Here is a 20,191-nt window from a genome sequence, read left to right as displayed (position 1 = left end):
ACGTTAACATTTTATAAATTAATTTTAACTTTGCTGTTTTAAATTTGTATTTTAAATTTGTATTTATGCACTGCTGCTGATTTTAGCATGGTTGTGCTTTTATATTATATTTTTTGTCATGTTTCTATACTGTTTGTTTTATACTTTGAATGGTTTTAATTTTTGTGAACAGCCCAGGGAGCTTCGGATATTGGGCAGTATAAAAATGCAATAAATAAATAAATAACCAAAAGTAAACTAGCAAAATTTTAGAGGCAGTGTGGTGTAGTAGTCTGAGTGTTGGACTAGGAATTGGGAGATTTGGGTTCTAGTCCCCAGTCAGCCATGGAAGCTCACTGGGTGACTTTGTGCCAGTCACAGGCTTTCAGCCCAACCTACTTCACAGCATTGTTGTTGTGAGGATAAAATGGTAAGGAGGAGGATTATGTATGCCACTTTGGATTCCTTAAGCAGGAAAAAGGTGGGATATAAATGTAATACATACATAATACATAAATTAATAATTCAAGTATTACCAGAGCTCTGCTCTTGCAAATTCTAACAATATAATTAATTCACATTAAAAAGAGCCAGTTTATTGCAAAGTCAAACGCTAGGTATGTGAGATTTCAATGTGAGATTTGCCACTTCCTTTGTTTTGGTGACCTGTGTGTCACTTCATAATAATACAGAGTGCTTCTACATTAAGGGAAAACACACACCCTTTCCAGGCTTTTCTTTTTCTGGGGTTTTTCCGCATTTACTATGGAAAACAACAGCATGATTTGTAATTGAAAACTTCCTCTCTCAGCAATGCTCCATAAAATCTAATGAAACAGTGCCATCTAGTGGCTGTATTATAGCACAGACTTTAAATACTTGGGATATCCTGCGATAATTTTATAATGCATTATCTCTGAACTTCTTAAAAGCGAGATTACCAGGAGAAGGTGTGGGAAATGTCCTGAAGGTTGATGGCATTATGTATAGGACCCACAAACTTCTGTGATTGGCCAGTCATGAGCATGCAATAAATTGCTTATGTAGAGAAGCTCACTGATACTTGCTCCAATGCTGGTCCGTCCCCAGCCTTGTGACCCTCTCCTAAATCTTCAACCTATCAACCTTGCTCCCCTCTCATTTTATACAGTCTGTCACTACTAATGTGTGTCATTCTGCCCCAAATGAAACCATATATTGAAAGCATTGGATCCATGTAGATCTAGCTGACCAATGATTCCACAGTGTTACATCTAAACTGCAGAAGAATAGGAGTAGGACTGAAAGACCAATGTAAATTGTGAATGCTTGGAGGCTTAAGATGTAAGCAAGGAAATATATGAAACCATAGAATACATTTACTGTTTACATGGCACAGAAATTAAGGCAGCCAATATAATTTACAATTTGCATATTTTACAGTGCATGAATTAAGCGACTTGTCTGAAAATTTTTGATCCTAGAATTATATTTAGCACTGCACTGAATTCAGAAATGCCAATGAGGCAAATAGGTATTTTTAAAGGAGAAGATTCTTCCTTTGTTCATACTAAAATACATTTTATGTAAAATAAGCAAATGCCTCCAACAATAGAGCATTATAGAGCTTTGTGATGAAAACTGCAGCATGACTGTAATTCATATTACATAACTAACGTCCACATATTCTCCAATTTCCAAGTAAACAGATTATATAACTAGAGCCCTCAAAGAGAATCATAATCTAAGTGTTCACTAAGGCATCAAATGTAAAACTCGAAATATTTTAAATTAAATGTCTGTTAACAATATAACGTGTCTAATGTTCTTTGACAAAGCAATGAAAGACAATGAAATCATAGCTAAATTTTCCCCCTCAAAAATTCACCACATATTTCCCTACAAGAACATTCTCATATTAATGTAAATTAGTTAGGTGAGGTTTTCAACTGAAATGAATTTAAGGACATAATCAAGAGATTATGCTGTACTAAACACTTTGGAGTAATCTATACAGTTTTAGGCAAACATCTGAGATCAGTGTAGTAATCCACTTGTTATTGGGAATGACATGGCAGCTGCTTTTCCAGCTAACAACAAAGTGAAGAACTGATTCCGATATTTACAATCATGGTCTGAAAAACTATGGTTTACTGGACTAAAAAACAAGCCCCCCCCCCCCCCGTGCTTAGTCTCATTGCTCCCTCCCTCCTCCTCTTGTGCACGTGGCTTTGAAGAAGATATTAACCGAATTCAGATGATCAGCAGCAGAAACAATGCAGTATGGGTTGTTTCCCCCACCCCTGCATACCAGTCAAGAGACTGGCATTTCTTTAATTACCCATGCTGTGTCGCAGGTTGCCGTGTCATCGGAACCTGGCATGTGGCACAGCAGGGTAGCTTCTGACCCAACCCACAACCCCACTACAAGCCATGGCTTATAGGGTGGGTAAGAAGCTACCTCCACTGTGCAGTGCAACAACTTCAGACAACATGGCAACTTGCGACGTGGCGCAGGGAATTAGGAAAATGCCGGTCTTGCAGCCGACTCATGCAGGGGCAGAGGAAACAACCCATATTGCATTGCTTCCCCTACTGGCTGGCTGGCTGGGGGAATGCTGAGTGGGGAACGCTGAGAGCTGAATGACTTTTCTCTCGCTAAACAGACATAGCATTGTGCCATTAAGCACTGTTTACAAACCAGGATATAACATCAACTAGCCCCTGATTGACTGGGTTATACAGTATAAGCAAATTTCTAAGTAGCATAAATGATTAGTACCTTTAAGTCAAGGGAACAAAAATTGTTCTGAATTAAATTCAAGAATGAATGGTAGGTGGCCTAGTTCTCAGAGCAGGAAAAGGACATTGCATGGAAGTTGGAATCTTGGGAAAGAAATCAATATTAACCTTGGGAAGAAATAATGAAGATCTTTTATGATTACCAATTTGCTTCCAGGCCAAACTCAGGGTATTGGTTTAAAACCCTCTATGGCCTGCATCCAGAATACCTTAGAGAGGGCTTTCTTCTATATGTATCTTCAGCTGCACATTGAGATCCAATTAGATTCTGATATGGCTGACACTGCCATAAGAAGTAAGGCTGGTTTCAAAAGTGAACAGAGCTTTTTAGTAACAGCCCTACATTTATGTAAAATCTCTGTCACTGATATTTGCCAGATCCAAGAACTTGAATCAGTTTAGCTATGCAGAGCTGAATTTTTTATTATTTAGATAACCTTTAAAGTTGAACAGTGCTAGGACACTTGTGATAGTGTATTTAATCTTTCTTGTTAGCTTGTTGTTGTTGTTGCTGATCCACCAAAGGTGTTTTATTCCGACAATGGAGTAACTATGCCCCTTTCTGACTTTAAAACATATTAGTTAGATCACAGTTGTACAATTCAAAATGCATGACCAAGCAATGTTCAGTATGTGAGGACAATGAAAATGCCTTTAGGGAAAAAGGCACAGTGTATAAAATGGAGTGTGGGGAATGTTCAGTATGCTATGTGGGAGAGACAAGCAGCTCATACTTCGGATAAAAAAAAAAACTGTCCGATAGCAAGTATAACAACAATAGAAATAAACCATGGGTGTTACATGCAAGAGAAGAATATGCAGACAAAATAATCAAAGTCAATTTGATTAATTTTGGCAAATGAATCAAATTTACACAAGAGAAAGATCAAGGAGGCTATTTGAATGCAAAAGAAGAAATAGTCCAAGCATGTACATTTGTGAATTAATTGAGCTAAAATGAGTTTTGTGAATGCCCATAAGAACTGAAGGAGTTAAGTGGTGGTGGGTTTTTTGTCAACTATGTGCACATGTTGCTAACTTTGTAATTGTATACTGGAGGCTTCTTGGGAGGTTTTTTTTTAAAAAAAATGTTTTAGTGAAGCACCCCTTAGGTAGGAATAGATAATGGTGTGTTTACAAGCACAATATTTACCAAATCCCAAGGGTAAGAACAATAAAAAAAACTTTTAACCTAGCAGGGAAGTGTGGATTGGGAAAAAGTTTGTTTTCATTACGCATTTGAATGGCCAGAGGAAAATTCCAGAGTTACCAATTTGTTGTTGTATTTTATTATTTTGTTTTAAATTGTATTTTTATGGTTTCTTGTTCAGTACTTTGAAATATATATATTGAAAACCATATTATAAAACTAAACAAATAAATGCATTTCACACATGTTTGATTCATTCCTCCTATGCTTTACTTTCTCAGTGGTCCAGGAAATAACCTTCTTCTTAACCATTCCATGACACGTTCATTTAACAAAATTGATGCAATAGGTTATGTTTAAAATTTCAGAGTCAAGGAAAATTTCTCTTTTAACATAGTGGTGTCCATTCTAACTTGGTTCACATGACATGAACTATGGGATGTCAGGGTTGAGCGGGAAAGAATGAACTCGCTGCCTGCAAGGTGCCCGCCATTTCTGCTTTAACTTAGCAACGCACAATCAGCTCCTTCGTAGGTTACTTAGTGTGTCATCTGAATGTAGACTGCTGGATTGTTTAGGGGCTAAACAACACATCAGTTAACCCATGCTAAGCAACCTATGAAGGAGCTGATTATGGGTTGCTAAGTAAAAGCAGAGGTGATGGGCGTACTGCAGGCAGCGTACTTGTTCTCTCTCTCACGTTCCTGACAAAGGCCATTAGTTGCAGCAACCAGGAGAGCTCTGAGTGAGCAACTAAGGGCTTGTCTAAACGCTGTACATACTCCATCGTGGCTGCACAGTTGTGCTCCTTTGTTGGATTCTACTAAGGGTACTATCGAACACTTTCTGCACACTAGCGGGGCCCACCTTAAACAAATGGAAATGAGCTAGTGGATCCTTAAGCAATGGAAACAAGCCAAAACACTCATGTCTAGAATGAGCTGGCCAGCAGATGTTACTGTGCATTCTATTCATTGAGACCTAGCAAGCTGAAGATTTTAACCTGTCTGCAGTTTCCCTCACGAGGTAAAACTGGACACCTAAAACTCTTTTACTCACACTCACATTCTCACTGGTATTGCTATGTATAATTATTTCATAGCTGTAACTTGGGATAACACATTATGTATCTGATGAAGTGCACTGTGCTTCATGAAAGCCAATTCCATCATAGACCCATTAGTCTTTAAGATGCCACAAGATTCTGTTGTTTTTATTTCATTTCTGTATGTCCACAAATCTATATATTGCCATTTTAAATGCCATTGTGTTCATAGGCAGCTTCCCCTAGTCGGGAGGTACCCAATCTACCTTAGAAATTCCGTGCAATTTCACCCAGTCAAGGGAAAATCCCAGGTGCACAAGATAGGGGTGGTGGCACAAATAAAATTTTGGAAAATAAGCAAACATAAAGAAATTGGCCAAAAATGTTCATTTCCCCATAACCTAAAATGCACAACTGTGCAGATATGAGTCCGTGCAAATTTGTACTTCTGATTAGGAGAGGCTATGTGTGAAGTTTTGTCCTGATCCTGCAAAGCCCCACGGTTTTATAGCCCTCACCCCCTTTTGATGCATTTAGGATTTTCAATGCTTGGTGAGCAGTCGCACAGGGTTAAATAATCCACGAAGGCTTATCATGTTGTCCAAACCGAGTCAATGTCTAGTTTTGTTCTAATCCAGGAACTTTAGTCTGCTTTGTTTGGATGGTTCATTTCCTGAGTTATGATCAAATACAATTTAGTTGTAAGATTGAGAATTTGGCTCTGAGTATACAAAACCAATGGTTTATCTCATATAGGCCTTAGAGTCCTAACATTATCATTTTTAACACTAGCTCTTATTATAAGACATTACCACATTTTGTCTCATATTACAACATAGACAAGGAAACAACATCCACGCACCTAAGAGAATTTAACAACTTAAGGGTGCAATGCTATGCATGTTTAGACAGAAATAAGTCCTACGATTTCCAGCACTCCCAGGGGAATGCTGAGAGTTGTAGGGCTTCTTTCTGATTAACCATGCATAGGATTATGCTGTAAGGCTAATATTTTTCTTTTTATTACTGAATGCTTTTTCAAATTAAATTAGTTGCATTTCTGGGTTTGCTTATATTTTATCAATCACAGTAGAAACCTAGATTCTAAGTGGGCCAATTTTTCTAATATCCTAAATAAAATTCTACAACTATTCTGCTTTTTTTTCTTTTAGAATCTGATTGAAGTGATTTAGGATTATTACACAATTCTTGCAAACTTGAAAAATATTAATAAAGAAGTAGTTCAAGCCTTTAGCTATGCCCTAAACAAAGTAATGACCCCCATTCCTAAAGATCTGTGCTGTTGTATATATAATAGTAACACCATGCATTGTCTTGCTGCACTAGCATAACAATTGACACAGACAGTTTTACTCAGTATCTGTACCCTAACGCCTAAAGTACTTTATCCTGAAGCACGAGGAAAGGTCATGAGGTAGAGGTACACCAGAGATATGAAAGCAGAAACCACATGGTGTGGGAAGACAAGAGTTGTTAGTAATATTGCTCTGGACCACATGCAGTTTCCTGAAGCTCATCTATAGCAGATTTCCCTCTGCATTACCTGATATGGTTGAACACTGGCATGTACTGGATGCATAACAAGTCTGTAGTGTGACATTAATGTTAAAACATAGATATACCATCACTTAGATACGCACAGGTAAAGACACAGCTCAAGCCATAAGACTAATTCCACAAACACAGAATTAGCTACTGCATACTTAAATTCTCTGGACTGATTTTTGTGGTAATTCACTGATCTTCCACCCTCTTCAGTGATACTCCTACTGCCATGTGAGTAACCAGTCTTTGTGCTTAGCAGAGGAAGATACATTGAGATTTTAAGGATTAAGCTCAGAACTGGCTTGTTCCAGACTCCTGTTACACTACCATGAAATGCACAAACAATACTGACTCTCACTATATCTCACCAAAAGCCAATAATCACAAATTAGTGTTGTTTATTAGAAGAAATAACCCCAGTTGCAAGAATTAAGACACTATGGAGATGAGGAAAGGAAGTTGGTACAACATTATATGGCAATCTGCCATATTTTCAGAAATAGAAGGTGATGAGCATGTAGTTTAGAAATTCAGTCTTTTCCATACGTTGTCCTTCACTTCTGATCCTCAAACCATAGCTAATGCATGAACTAAGCAATGAATATCAGAAAGAGGGACTCATAAGTGCAAAGGAGAGAGAGAGTGCACTCACCAAAGTCTATAAGGATGGATACAAATATATCTGTGAGTGTTTGCATAAGAAAAATGCAAGTGTGCGAGTTCATAGCTCTACACTAGAGGTTAAAAATGGACCACCTCCACGTAACAAAAATGACAAAAATAATCTTTTAGTGCAAGCCGGACTTGAGACCTTAACTTTTCTTTAATAATCAGCAAATGTATTTGTTCTAGACAGCACTATGGAAGACATATGACAATATGATAAAGGTTACAATCCTAAGAATACTTACAAGGAAGCAAATCTTCCTTCTTACTTCCAAGTAAACATTCAAAAGGGTTACAATCCAAAGGATTTTAAGCAAGGCTCCCACTGGTGGTAAAGGAGAGTATTCGCTCCACAGTGCTGGAACTCTGCTTGGGACCTTATAACAGCTGAAGAATCCCCACTCACCAGCAGGGTGAGAGTTAGGTGTGGACATTCTTGGGACATTAATCAAAACAAAGAGCCCACAGAACAGCCCAAAAGTGAGGTTTCAAGGCCATTATTTTATAAAAAGAGTGAAATTGAGGGTTTTCAGCTTGTAACACTTTTGAACTAGCACTGCCTACTCTGAAATAGTTGAAATACATCACAGCAGCAGAGTATCAAGCACGCAAATGAACACTTTGACAAGCCACAGCATTACCATTTCTGCTAAAGGTGTGTGTGTGTATGTGTACACTATTGTGCAGATGAATGCATACTATAACTCTGAACCACTGTTGTTCAGTTGTTGATCACATTCATTATAATTCATGTGTTTAACAACTATTAACCACATTCTTGCCTTTAATCAATGCATAAGAACAATGGAACAAAATCTTCTATTATATATTCATGTTATGAACATTTGTGTTGCAATTGTTTTCCTGTTTTATCTATCATTGAGGGTCAAACTAGACATGATCTGTGATTAGATTTCCTGATTTGTTTTATACTAAAAAGCAGTCACAAGGGTGGGCTGAATTAGATTGGTGTTGAAATGCATGTTTAAGCATTTCCCCTATGCCATTTTCCTAATCGAAACTGCCCTCCCTAGAGCTATTTATTAATTACATTTCTATATTGCCCATTAGCCAAAGCTCTCTGGGTGTTTTCTGAGCTACTGTTACCCCACTAGGGAAAGAAGACAGATACTTGCACTGTTTCTTCTCTATGCCCCCTCCATGCACACAGTGAGGTTAATACACCTACATGAGTTGTATGCGTACGTATTTTCAATCAGGAAAATAGCAGGAAGGAAAGGGTTAAACACCCTTCTCTCCCCCTCCCCCAGCACTGTTGTTTTGATTCAGTTTAGTCCCACCCACTTCAAACCATAGGTATGTTTGCTTGTTTTTAAATTAGTATCACCTGTGCTATATAGAATTTAGCTCTTATGGTTCTAGCTAATTTGTAGCTTCATCCAAACATATTGATCAGGGGAACCATATGTGTGAAAACAAACAAAAAACCATCAAATACTTGAAGCATGCAAATTTAGAGATCGTTTTCTTTTACAGAATTAGAACAAAATACATCTATAGAGTAAGTCTCCAATGAAATTAGATGAAAACACACTTTTTTAAATATCACCCTCTAGGACAGAAACACATAATAAATTGCGTCTCTGTTTTTATGAATAAATATGTGAAATAAAGCAATATTGAAATAAAATTGATCCATTCTACTTCAGCTATTATCATAAAGGCAAATTAGGGGGGAAGTCTTACCTTTCTCACTAACACTTTCACTTTCAATTTCTACATCATCACAGCTGGTATATTCTGGAGTAGAGGCCAATTCTTCTTCAGAGCTACTCAGAGACACCTGACGCATTTTACCCCCTTTTTTTGTTTTATGAGGCTTTGGTGGTGGAGGCCTAACTGATTCAGACTGGTCTGAACTTAGTGAATCATTTCTTAACATGGTTTCCATTTTTTCACGTTTTGTTTTTCGTACAGCTGAGCTGGGATCCAAATGGTGCTGTTTTCTTAATGAATCAGTCCGCCTCAGATCTGGCCTATCAAAAGGAATTGGACTCCTCCTAGGTGTTGGAGGGCTGTGATTTGTGGTCCTCTGCCGATTGGGACTTGGTCCCTGAGTTCTTTCCATTGAATATGAACGTTGTTCCATGGCAGCTCTGCGTTCAGATGCAGACCTTTGCCTTGATGGCCGTTCCATTCTCATCATAGATATCCGTGAATCTTCCAATTCAGTATTTGCCAAAGACACATCACTGTGTCTTCGTTCATGACGTGCTCGGGACACTTCAGCATGAATACGCATCTGTTCTTCATATGGCTGTGGTTTGACAGGATAACGAGCCAAATTAGGATCACTTCTGTATCGTGCTTGGTATTCTTCTTCCCGCCGCTGCCTCTCATATTCCTCTCTGTTCTGCACATCATCTTCTTCTAAAGGATATTCCCTCGAACGCCTGTGACTTCTCCTGTTGGAATCCCTGTAGTCATCAAGTTCAGGTTCTTCATATAACTGAGATCCATGTTGTGATCGCCTGTCTGTATAATCTGTATAGTCTGATGGTGATCTTGGCATTGCACTGTCTGATGTTGCATACTGTGAATAGTCGTCTCTCTCCTCCAGTTGGTTGAACCTTCTGTTCTGATCTCTGGATATTGATGGACTTCTTTTTCTAAGTAATCAAGAAAAACAAGAAGAAATTCCTGTCAATATTTCCAATATTTAAAATGTATTTGTTATGTACTAATTCAGAAGTTACTATTTCCAACTGACTGAATTGCAGTAATTGTATTGGCTTTCTCATAGCCTGATGTAGCATGAACTGAAACTAAATTAAAATAAATCCCCATTTCAAATGTGCCCAAAAATTCCCTCATTACCTTAGGAAGGCCATGATTAGTAGGGCAGTTTACACTATGGATTTATTTGACCACAAGGAGCTGTGGTGTGTGCCAGCTGCCATTATGAGCATACAAGGCCAAGGGTTATTTCAGGGTTAATCAACCCTACCTATTGTAACCGTAAAACAGACCATGGGTTATTTTAGGGTTATTTAATCCTAAAATAACTCCAACCACCCAAGTTTGGACAATACAACAAGCCATGGGAACCCTCAGATGGGGAAAGCACATTCATAGTTAAATTACGGGATTCATTACCACAAGATGTAGTGATGGCCACCAATTTGGATGGCTTTAAAAGGGGTTTGGATAAATTCTTGGAAGAAAAGGTTATCAATGGCTTCTAGTCCTGATGGCTAAGTGAAACCTCCAGTAGCAGAGGCAGTAAGCCTGTATACACTCGTTGCTGGGTGGGAGGGTGCTGTTGCTTGTGTGGCCCTGTTCGACAGCTGGTTGGCCTTTGTGTGAACAGAGTGCTGAACTAGATGGACCATCGGTCTGATCCAGCATAGCTCTTCTTATGTTCTTTTGGACAGGTGTACTATGGCACCCCAAATGTAATGAAACCACAGTGAGATGTCATGGAGTCTGAACCAGGTCAATGTCAGACCCCCATCTGCAATATGGTAAAGATACTGACTTACTTTACAGGGTTATTGTAAGGGTTACAACAAGATAACATTGAGACACATTTGCTCATTCAAAAGTCTTATAAAAGTGCTAAATATTTCTATTATTAGTTTCATAAAAACCTAAAGCAAAGTACATATATTCTTCATGTATATCATCATGTCTGCATTAAATAGAGATAAACTCATGGACTTAGATACTAAGATAGGATAACATAAAAGAAGTTCACGGGGGGGAAAGTTACCCACTCACACCACCAAAAGTCTCTCCAGAGAGTCAGGGGATTTAGCAGAAGGTAGATCTCCGTATGTGTTGAACATCAATTCCCAGAAGGCACTGCCAGCTTGGCCAATAGTCAGGAATGCTGGGACTTGAAGTCCATAAGAAATAGGGGATCTACTTTCTGCCCAACCCTGCTATACACTCTTACCTGGGATCAAGTTCCATTGACCTCAGTGGCTTTCCCTCTTCATGCCTCTCTTCAAAATTATCATCACAGCTTCAAAGTTTTAAAATTTTTCATTGACTTATCAACTTCCAAGAAATACAATTAAAAATCCTCATTCACAATTGAAGACAAATCTTCAAGAACCGAGTATTTATGTATCATCATGCATAAAACTGTGTATGTCCCAGATTGGTAAGGTGTATTAACTAAGGTATAGCAAGCTGAGAGCCATAATGTCTTGGTTTAAATATCACATCATGAATACACTAAAGGGCATCTACACACTACATGTTAACAGGTAAAACACTTCCCCAAAGATTAAGCACCCTCACTTTCCCTTTACTGCCTGTGCTCTAAATTCCACTTTGCTTTAAATACAACAAAAGGTATCAAAGGTGCAATCTACATTACGTACAACAGGAAATTAGCCTCCAAGTGGCCTTAATAAAGCCTCTCTATCTCTCTCTGTCTGCCTCAGCCCCTCATCTCAAATACTTTATAGGGCAGCTGTAAAGATGAAAGAGATAACATATACCCAACTAAACAATGTAGATCCTTCGGAGTATTTTTAACATTAACTAACCCTTGGTCATGGAAGTCTACTTTAGATAAACATCAACATGTAAATATTTATTCCTCATCTCACAAATTTGAGATTTGCCTACCTAACAATGACAACGAGCAACCACACACATAGGATAGCCAATCCCTAACATGTTAGCTTTACCTGGGTTGGATTGAATGCTTATCCAACAGGACTTTCCTATCCTCTTCTCCACCTGCAGCTGTCCAAGAGTGCCCAAAATCTGCTATGGAGGATCCTCTAACCCATTCATATAGCATTGCCAATGCATAAAGTATTGAATCGTTTGTCATGGTCCAAAGTGTAAGTGAAGAAAGCATCATCAGTGATGTTTCAGATAGTGATGGGGATATAACATGCTCTTAAGACAAGGAATCAGAGGCCCTGTTGAAGCCACATTTCACCATTCTCCAAATCTGAAGAACCTATTTTAGTAATAAAACTTCACCAGATCAGGAAACTAATCCTTGTCCAAGAATGTATTCCCCACTGTCTGGTTTGCTGCCCTATTTTGTTCCTGATGTGTACAAACGCCAGATCTTCTAGTGAGTCTCAGCTGGTGCCTTGCAGCAATGCCAGAATGCATGGTAGGCTACAATGACACCACTCCTTCAAAGAGTGGGCCTAGTGCTGAGATCTGTAGGCGTGCATTTGCTCACAGTTATTTAAGAGTTCAGAAGGAATCTGGCCTTTGCTGGTGCTGTTGTCCAGGCTCCAGGCCCCAGTAGTGCTTTCTCCTTATTAACTTTGTAACAGTTCTTGCCAGTAGCCCAGCCAAACCCTTTCTAGCCTAGCATTGTCATCTGCCATCCTCCACTGTCTTTGTCCTGAAGCTTTGCTTGCCAAGTGACACAGTGAGGCCCACAGGCTTCTGACTAATCTGGAGCCCAACACGATTCAGTTTGTTTTGTTCATCCTCTTTAAGAAAAGTCACTATTATTCCCATTTTGCAGATGAAGAATCCAAAGCTGAACCAGCTCTCTGAGATATAAGAGTTTAGCTGCTGGACAACATCTCAGCTAGAACTTTACATAGGGAGAAGTAAGGTGAAACCTAGTTAAATTCCTTATTATATGTGACATTTATTTAAAATCAAAAATATAATTTCAGCAGTAATGTTTTAACCAAAGAGTGAATGAAATGTGTAATGAAATCAGTTTGTCAAGGGAAATGACTAAATTTTCACACATAATGACAAACCAGAGGGTTTTTAAAACTCTGGGTTACCATGAGCAAATCAGCTTGCTAATGCACATGGCTCAATTGCTCCTGCATGGCCCAAGAAGAAATCCAGTATCCCCAAGCCAGGGATGTAGAGTAACTACTTCCATAGGACGAGCTATGTGGGAGTGATCAGGCCGCTAGTATGCTGGTTTGCTCACAGTATTTAAAAAAATCTCTGGGTTGCTCTTACATGTGAACCCTCCTGGGCTGTTTGAAAGAACTAACAGCCCAACATGGCTTACTTAAACCACAGTGAGCTGTGGCACATGCCAGCGCATGCAAACAGATATGTTGAATATTCAGTACCTGGCTGTACCTTGTGCAAACCTGGCAATTATGGGTTAAACCATGCTGTGTTGTTGGGTTTTACAAGGGTTGTTCACATGACATGACAAGCCGTGGCTGGGTACTGAATATGCAAACTGCGCCTGGCATGCACCACAGCCCACAAGTACTTAAATAAGCCACAGTGGGATATTTTGTTCATGTGAACCAGGTCAATGTGTTTATGAAATATATGGACATTTCTGTGGGAAAAATAAAAACAGGAAAGTTTCCTTTACTTTATGCATGCCCCCTAACCCAGTAAGACTTTTGACTTTTTCCTTTTAAACAAGAAGGCCTATGCCATATTGCAACTTGCTTTTAAAACACACCTTTGTTTCAAAAGAAGTTTACCAAGATTAAGGATATGCTATTTGAGAAAACTCATGCTCAAAACTTGATTAGGTGTGCAGAACAGAACAATTCATGCATCTCTTCAAATCTACACCTAAATATATGCACATTTGTAGTTCAGTAATGCTACCCTGCCCCTCAAAAAAACACTTTTTGTTTTAAAATTGTATTAAAAGTTCTGCTATTTAGTGCTTTAAATAGAATGATTTCCAAGATGAGAGCATAAGCATCCAATAAATATTTTAACCCAAAGCTCATTAATATATTAACACTATTAAAAGTCAAATTAAAACAGCTAAAAGAAATTATGTCTTTTACCGCACTGCTGCTTCAAAGATTTTACATGTTCAATATATCTGTGAAGCAACATTTGGCAATTTGGGACTAACATGTCCCATTGATTTCAATGGGTCTACTCGAAGCATGACTAAGCCTAAATACAACTCTGTACTTTTACCCTAAGTGAAGTTTCTGTTTGCTTTAATAAGATGAATAGACAATACGCTCTTTAGACAACTCTAAAGTCTATAAATCTACAGATGGTAATATTCTATTCGAAATGCTTCTTTTAAAAATCAAATATATTAGTTTTTGGTAAAAAAAATAAACAAAATATTTTTCATTTAAATATTTCCTCATTTAAAGCCTGCAATATAAACACATTTGCTTTTTTTAAAAAGACTTTTTAATACCCCTTCCCAAACCCCCAATATTTTTAAAAATGCTGAAAAAGAAAAAATACTTTCACAGTTACCGTCTGTGAATTTCTTTCCTCCTTTACCTTTTGATCAGCCACTGCACATCTGGGAAGTCAGGAGCATCAAGTTCCCGAGAATGCATCAATTTCTGTGCAGCCTACTGCTTCATTTAATCCTTCTAGCTTTGAGGAAACCATGTGAAATGTCACTTAATTTAGGAGCCCAAACTTCCAAACAATTCCTTCATAAGCCTTTCCCTACCTCACAATACAAATTATAAGTCATCTGGAGGGAAAGGGTGAACCCTATTAAATAAAATGAGTAGTTATTTGAGTCTGAATGCTGACCCAATAGAGAACCTGTAGAGAGCATGAGAGGAGGGTTACAGTTTAATGCTGTTACCATGTGCTGTATATAGCTGGAGGTCAAGTAAGAATTTACCCTATAAGGAGGATTACAGTACTTAGCTGATTAGTGCCTTGCTACAGTAGTATTGCCTGTAAAAATGCCCATCACCAGGAATTTTAAACTGTTCAAAATTGTCTATCTTTAATGTTATCACATGAAAACATGGTTTTTAAAAATGTTTAGTGTTTTGTACTGAAACACATTTTAAAAATATCTAAAATATATAGTACTAAGTTGGTGAAACAGTTGGTACGCATTTTAAAGCTTTTTTCTTAATAATCTTTTCATGAATTGCTGAACATTCATTTTCAAGTTATTATATGAATACATAAAACATAGGGGAATTTGTCCCTAAATTTTATTTATCCATATTTACAAATTTTAAAAGAAGGCAGTGAAAATTAATTTTGAGTGTCTTTTTTGTTGAACCAAATATGAAAGAAATACGACCTTCAGAAATGTAACATAAAGCAAATGTATGCCTAGCTCCTCCTACTTTGGTCTAAAATAAATGAACCAATTTTTAGAAACATTACTCTCATCTGTTGCAAAAAATAAAGAATTATCTTGTGCAAATAAACAAAACGCAAAGGTATTTTTATTCTCATGCTTTCATATCCTAAGTGTTCTGTTCTCATAAAGAACATTTGGTTTAGGACAGATCTGCAGATTTATTCTTGGGATTATTTTCACCAGTGTGATGGCAAGCACCATATAGAAAGAAGGGTTTATCATGCTGAAATTTACTAACACAATCATGAATAGGAAAAAGCAGCCCTGTGTTACATATTACTAAGGCCATGGCTAGACCTGACAATATCCCGGGGATCGCCCCAGGATTATCCCTGCGTGTTCACATGACACACAGGGGATCCCGGGAGCAGGGAGGGATGATCCCTCCCTTGCCCTGGGATATCGGCATAGCCTTTTTTCCTGCTTTTTCCATAGTCTCGGGATGATTCCGAGACTGCGGAATGTGTGGGCATGCGTTGTGGGTTGTCCTGGCTCCTTGCAAGTAACCGTGAGGAGCCAGGAGCTGGACACATTGGGATGGGGGTTGGGAGAGCAGGAATTATTATTATTTTTTAAAAAAATACTTACTTTTTGCACTCGAGCACTCATGCACTCCTTCTCCTTTAAGAAAAAAACCAAAATGGCGGGCGCGACATCCTCTTCCTCCTTGGACGTTGCGCTTCGCGTGTAGACAGAGGGGGAGATCTCGCAATAACCATATCGCGAGATCCTCCCTTCCTAATTACCCACATGTTTAGTTTTTAATCGGTTTTTAATGCTTTATGTATGTATGTTCTGTGTTTTAGAGTTTTAAATTTTGTATACTTGTTTTTACCTCAATTTTAGAATTTCTGTAAACCGCCCAGAGAGCCCTGGCTATGGGAGCGGTATATAAGTGTAATAAATAAATAAATAAATAAATTCTCCATCGTGCTTGACCCGTAGGTCTAGCCATGGCCTAAGATTGTCCACTTGGTGCAACCCACAACAAAGACAGGAATAAACCCAAGCAATGAAATTTGAAGCTCCCCCTAACAATAACCTAAAATAGCCTCCCCCTAATTGATGCTCTCTCAAAATTTGGGACTATCATTCCAATAGTCCGTGAATGCTGGCTGGAGCTGATGAAACCTGTACTGGAATACATACTGCAGAAAGCTGACCTAAAAGATCTCTTCTTCAATGTTAATGTCCTGGTTGATGGGCTAAGTCCTATTCTTGGAAATGTTATGTTTAGGTAAGACTAAAAAGGGGCCCTTCAAATTATGTCCAGTCTCCCCATACTTTTGCTTTCAGACTTGGTAGCCAAAAAATATTCTACTGGACAGCAAGAATATAGTAAAAGGGCTTTTGAACACATGCAGAATGCCTTTCCACCCAGCAAGTGGCAGCCTGTCCCTCCCCCAGAATTAAAGAGAAGGGCTAATAACACAGTTTCCAATAAGCATGCATTTCCTATAGGTCTCTTTACAAAAATTAAACATTGCTCTCACTTTCCTGACAAGCCCTAGCACAGTACACTAAGCATCTCTTTTTAAAACTAGGGATTAGAAAGTTTAAGAAACCCACTCCAGATGTTTCTTTCCCTGCAGCAGATCCCATTCACAACTCTGTCTTTTGCTGTTGCTTGTTCTTATCTTTCTTCTTTTAATCAGTTGCCAGAGGAAAAAAGAAAGGAGCTGTTCCTTCTTTTTTCTTTCTAGTATGGAAGGGGAATTGAGAAATGGAAGCTGGGGAATGGAAAAAGGCTGTGGAATATTTGAGATTGCCCTCTACCTTCTCCTAACCAGTCAGTCCATCACTTTATAAGAGAAACCCTTCCAATTGTTCTTAAAATATCTACCGGCAATCTGAATGAAGAGGCAAGAAGTTAACTAGAATATATTTGGAAGGAAAATATTCACAGAGTGATGGGAAGTTGGGGCTGCAAAGGTTCTTTAGCGTCTGCTGCTATGTTCCAGGAGGAAAATAGTGATGAGGAAGGGAAGCAAAAGAGACTGCATGTGTGAAATAGCTTTACACATGGAGAGGGAGAAAGACTAAAACACAATACTGCAGCACTGGAGTGTAGTTGAACAGACTCTGGCAGGCTAATTTAGCTAACGTAATGCAGCCTCCCTCCCTGCTTACCAAGATCAAAGTCACTGTCCTGCTGGGAAGTGAGTTTGTTGATAACTGACTAAAATTAGCATAATGCAGTGCCCCAGCCAGGCAGTCCAGAAGGATATCATGGCTGATAGTACTGAAAGGTACTGAAAAGTACAGGAAACCACTGGGAACCACCTATACAGCTACCAGCATAGGACATCAACCAAGGTGATCAGGAAAATTACAGTCCCCAAACTAGGCTGGGTACTGGACTGAAATGGCTGTACATTATCCATATCTTCCAAGAACAATTAGCTGGGTCACCGCAACATGCTTGAGTACCTACCATGCCCACAAACAGGAGATTAAATACTAGAATGGAAGAATGCAAGGAGTTATTTTTAAATGATAATCTCACCATCTCTTCCATTAATACACCTAGCACCCTGCCTTCCCATTTCCATTCTTTGGATATTCCCTCCTGTGGCAGCTTTAATCACCTAGGTTGGGCAACGATTGGGAGTGTAGGCAGTTGGCTTGAGACTGGCAAAGATCATGTTCACTTTCTCAAGAAGAACACACTGCAAAGTATCCATAACAGAAAGACAAACAAAAGCTTCAGGCACATCCATAGACACACAGCGATTAACTTGCACCTCAAATTGGCAATATATGGGTGATTTTATGTGCAAAGTGCTGTGCAAATTGGTCATGGAAGGCCACCAAGGGTTTCTCCCCACTTTCACAGGAGCCAAGATGTTGTAGAGCCTTTGCCACTCAGAATACTAATACTAATAATAATTCTTTGCCACTAACCCCACTGAATAGACCCTAAAATGGTTCTAGTCCATGTTTGGTCAGATTTGTCATAAGTCTCCTATTTATTTATTTATTTAAAACATAGCTGCCTTTCAGGGCAGAAGACCTCCCAAGACAGCTTACAACCATAAAACAGTATAAATATAAAAAGCAATAGAAGCCTATCATCATTCAGTTGTCCCTGCCTTTTAATACTGAACCAAGCTCCAAAGAAAACCATTGAATTAACAAGCAGAGGAGCAAGCTTAGAAATTATTGTTTCAATTACCTTTTCCAATTCCAGGGTTTTGACAGGGCCAAGAATCCTGGCAATAAGAAACTTCCTATTGCCAATAGGAAAACTGTTAGAAATCTACCCAGATCCATGAGTTTCAAAGGGTGACCATTTCATAGTCTGTCCAACCCCTGCAGATGTTGGAATCTCCAGGAAATAAACCCTGACAGACATAACTGTCTATGACGGAATGGGAAACCTGTGACCTCCAGATATTTTGGCCTAGAATTCCCATCAGCCTTAGCCAGCACAGCCAAAGACGGAGAATGATGAGAGTTGTAGACTAAAACATCTGGAGGGCCACAAGTTGCCTACCTCTGGTCTATGATAATGGACTTAAAAATTAAATTCTCCCATCCAGCCAGAGAACTAATTGTTGTCATGGTGGCCATGAGCTCCTGAGTCACTCCAACCAAAATGACCTTGATGATAGGGACCTTAGAATCCCCCCAATGATACTTGAAGATTTCAACACTACACCATATCAGAGAGTATGCCCTGTTGTGAGTGTCTCTGCACATCTGGCTGGCTTCTACAGATATGTTATATCTAATCCTAACTGTTTGCCAACAGAACAGAAGCCTGGCAGCATGATTTTCCCCTTCCCTCTGCAGCCTCGCATGCACCCACCCAACAAATTTGGAAGGTGTGGGGGGAATGCGGGGGAAAGACCAAGAGGAAGTCCATTGCACAACATTGAAATTAAGTCTATATGATTCATTGCCAATGAACCAATGTAACATCAATGAATATCCATGATCTTGCCAGCTGTAAATTGTAAAATTAGATATTCCCACTTCTGTTTCTGTCTTCTGAATCAGATTCCTACTGAATCTAACTTCTGCTGAAAGCATTTTTTAAAGTGAAACTGTATCATTTCAGTATCTATATCTAAGACCACAGCAAAAGCGGTTTCATTATAGAAGGTGCTTAAAATATCAGGTGTGTCTTAAAGTATGGAATATAGATATAAAAAACAAAGACGGCAACTGCAGCTATTTTTACTCTCTCCTTCCCACTTTGAAATGTGATCTTATGCTGCCTTTATTCTGACAAGACCTCATGCTGAAGCCTCTTAGCAGCTTCATTTCTGTGATGCTCCTTGCAGTCCACTTCTATGCATCTGTATCAGAAACTTTTCCCACTGAGTTCAATAGCCTTATTCCCAAAAAAGTATGAGTACATTTGAAGCTCTAATAATTTAGCTCTTCAATGATCAAACTAAGCAGGTGACGCATAAATTATAATATTCAAACTCTGTCAATATTAACAATCTTATTCATTTTTGCTTTTAGAACACTTCTGGAAATGTGAATGAAATGAAAGCAAATGTTGCAATATGTATTCTCTCTGGTGGTGACTTTAAGATGAGGGGGAGAAGCATCTAGCTCCCTATTTTGGACTTTTACAAGCTGACACAACTGGGGAAAATAATAGAAGAGCCTTGACGACAAAATTAGTTTTAATTGTGCAATGGATATAGAAACCAGGGGGGAAAGCCACCCAACCAAATATTTATTAACTGGTTGAAAAAGAAACATTAGTTCTTTACTTCTTCTTGGTTCAAATAAAACAGCCACTTGCTAAACAAGGAAGCCACATTTGCTTTGAGGAAGATAGTATTATTATATTATTATTTATTTATATAGCACCATCAGTGTACAGTGTAGAAGAAGGTCTGTCAGAGTAGCATAGGAGATAGGAAAAGACCTGATTAAACATGCTTCTTTAAAATATAAACACAGTAGGAGATTCATTGACTTATATGTAAATTTCAAGTTG

The 20,191-nt window shown here is 38.6% G+C and overlaps 1 protein-coding gene across 4 annotated transcripts in view; it reads right to left on the bottom strand.

Moving 5' to 3' along the window:
* Nucleotides 1-20,191, bottom strand: part of RIMS2 (regulating synaptic membrane exocytosis 2) — a 422,508-nt gene that overhangs the window by 234,595 nt on the left and 167,722 nt on the right. For all 4 annotated transcript variants that reach the window (XM_063131026.1, XM_063131028.1, XM_063131027.1 and 1 more), the window contains one exon: nucleotides 8,895-9,817. In XM_063131026.1, the coding sequence (XP_062987096.1) occupies nucleotides 8,895-9,817 (923 nt within the window). The remainder of the gene's footprint in view (nucleotides 1-8,894; nucleotides 9,818-20,191) is intronic.

Source organism: Elgaria multicarinata, chromosome 7 (assembly GCF_023053635.1).
Source record: "Elgaria multicarinata webbii isolate HBS135686 ecotype San Diego chromosome 7, rElgMul1.1.pri, whole genome shotgun sequence".
NCBI lineage: Eukaryota > Metazoa > Chordata > Lepidosauria > Squamata > Anguidae > Elgaria > Elgaria multicarinata.
Note: the sequence above shows the minus strand (reverse complement) of the source record. Positions and strands in the feature narration are given on the sequence as shown.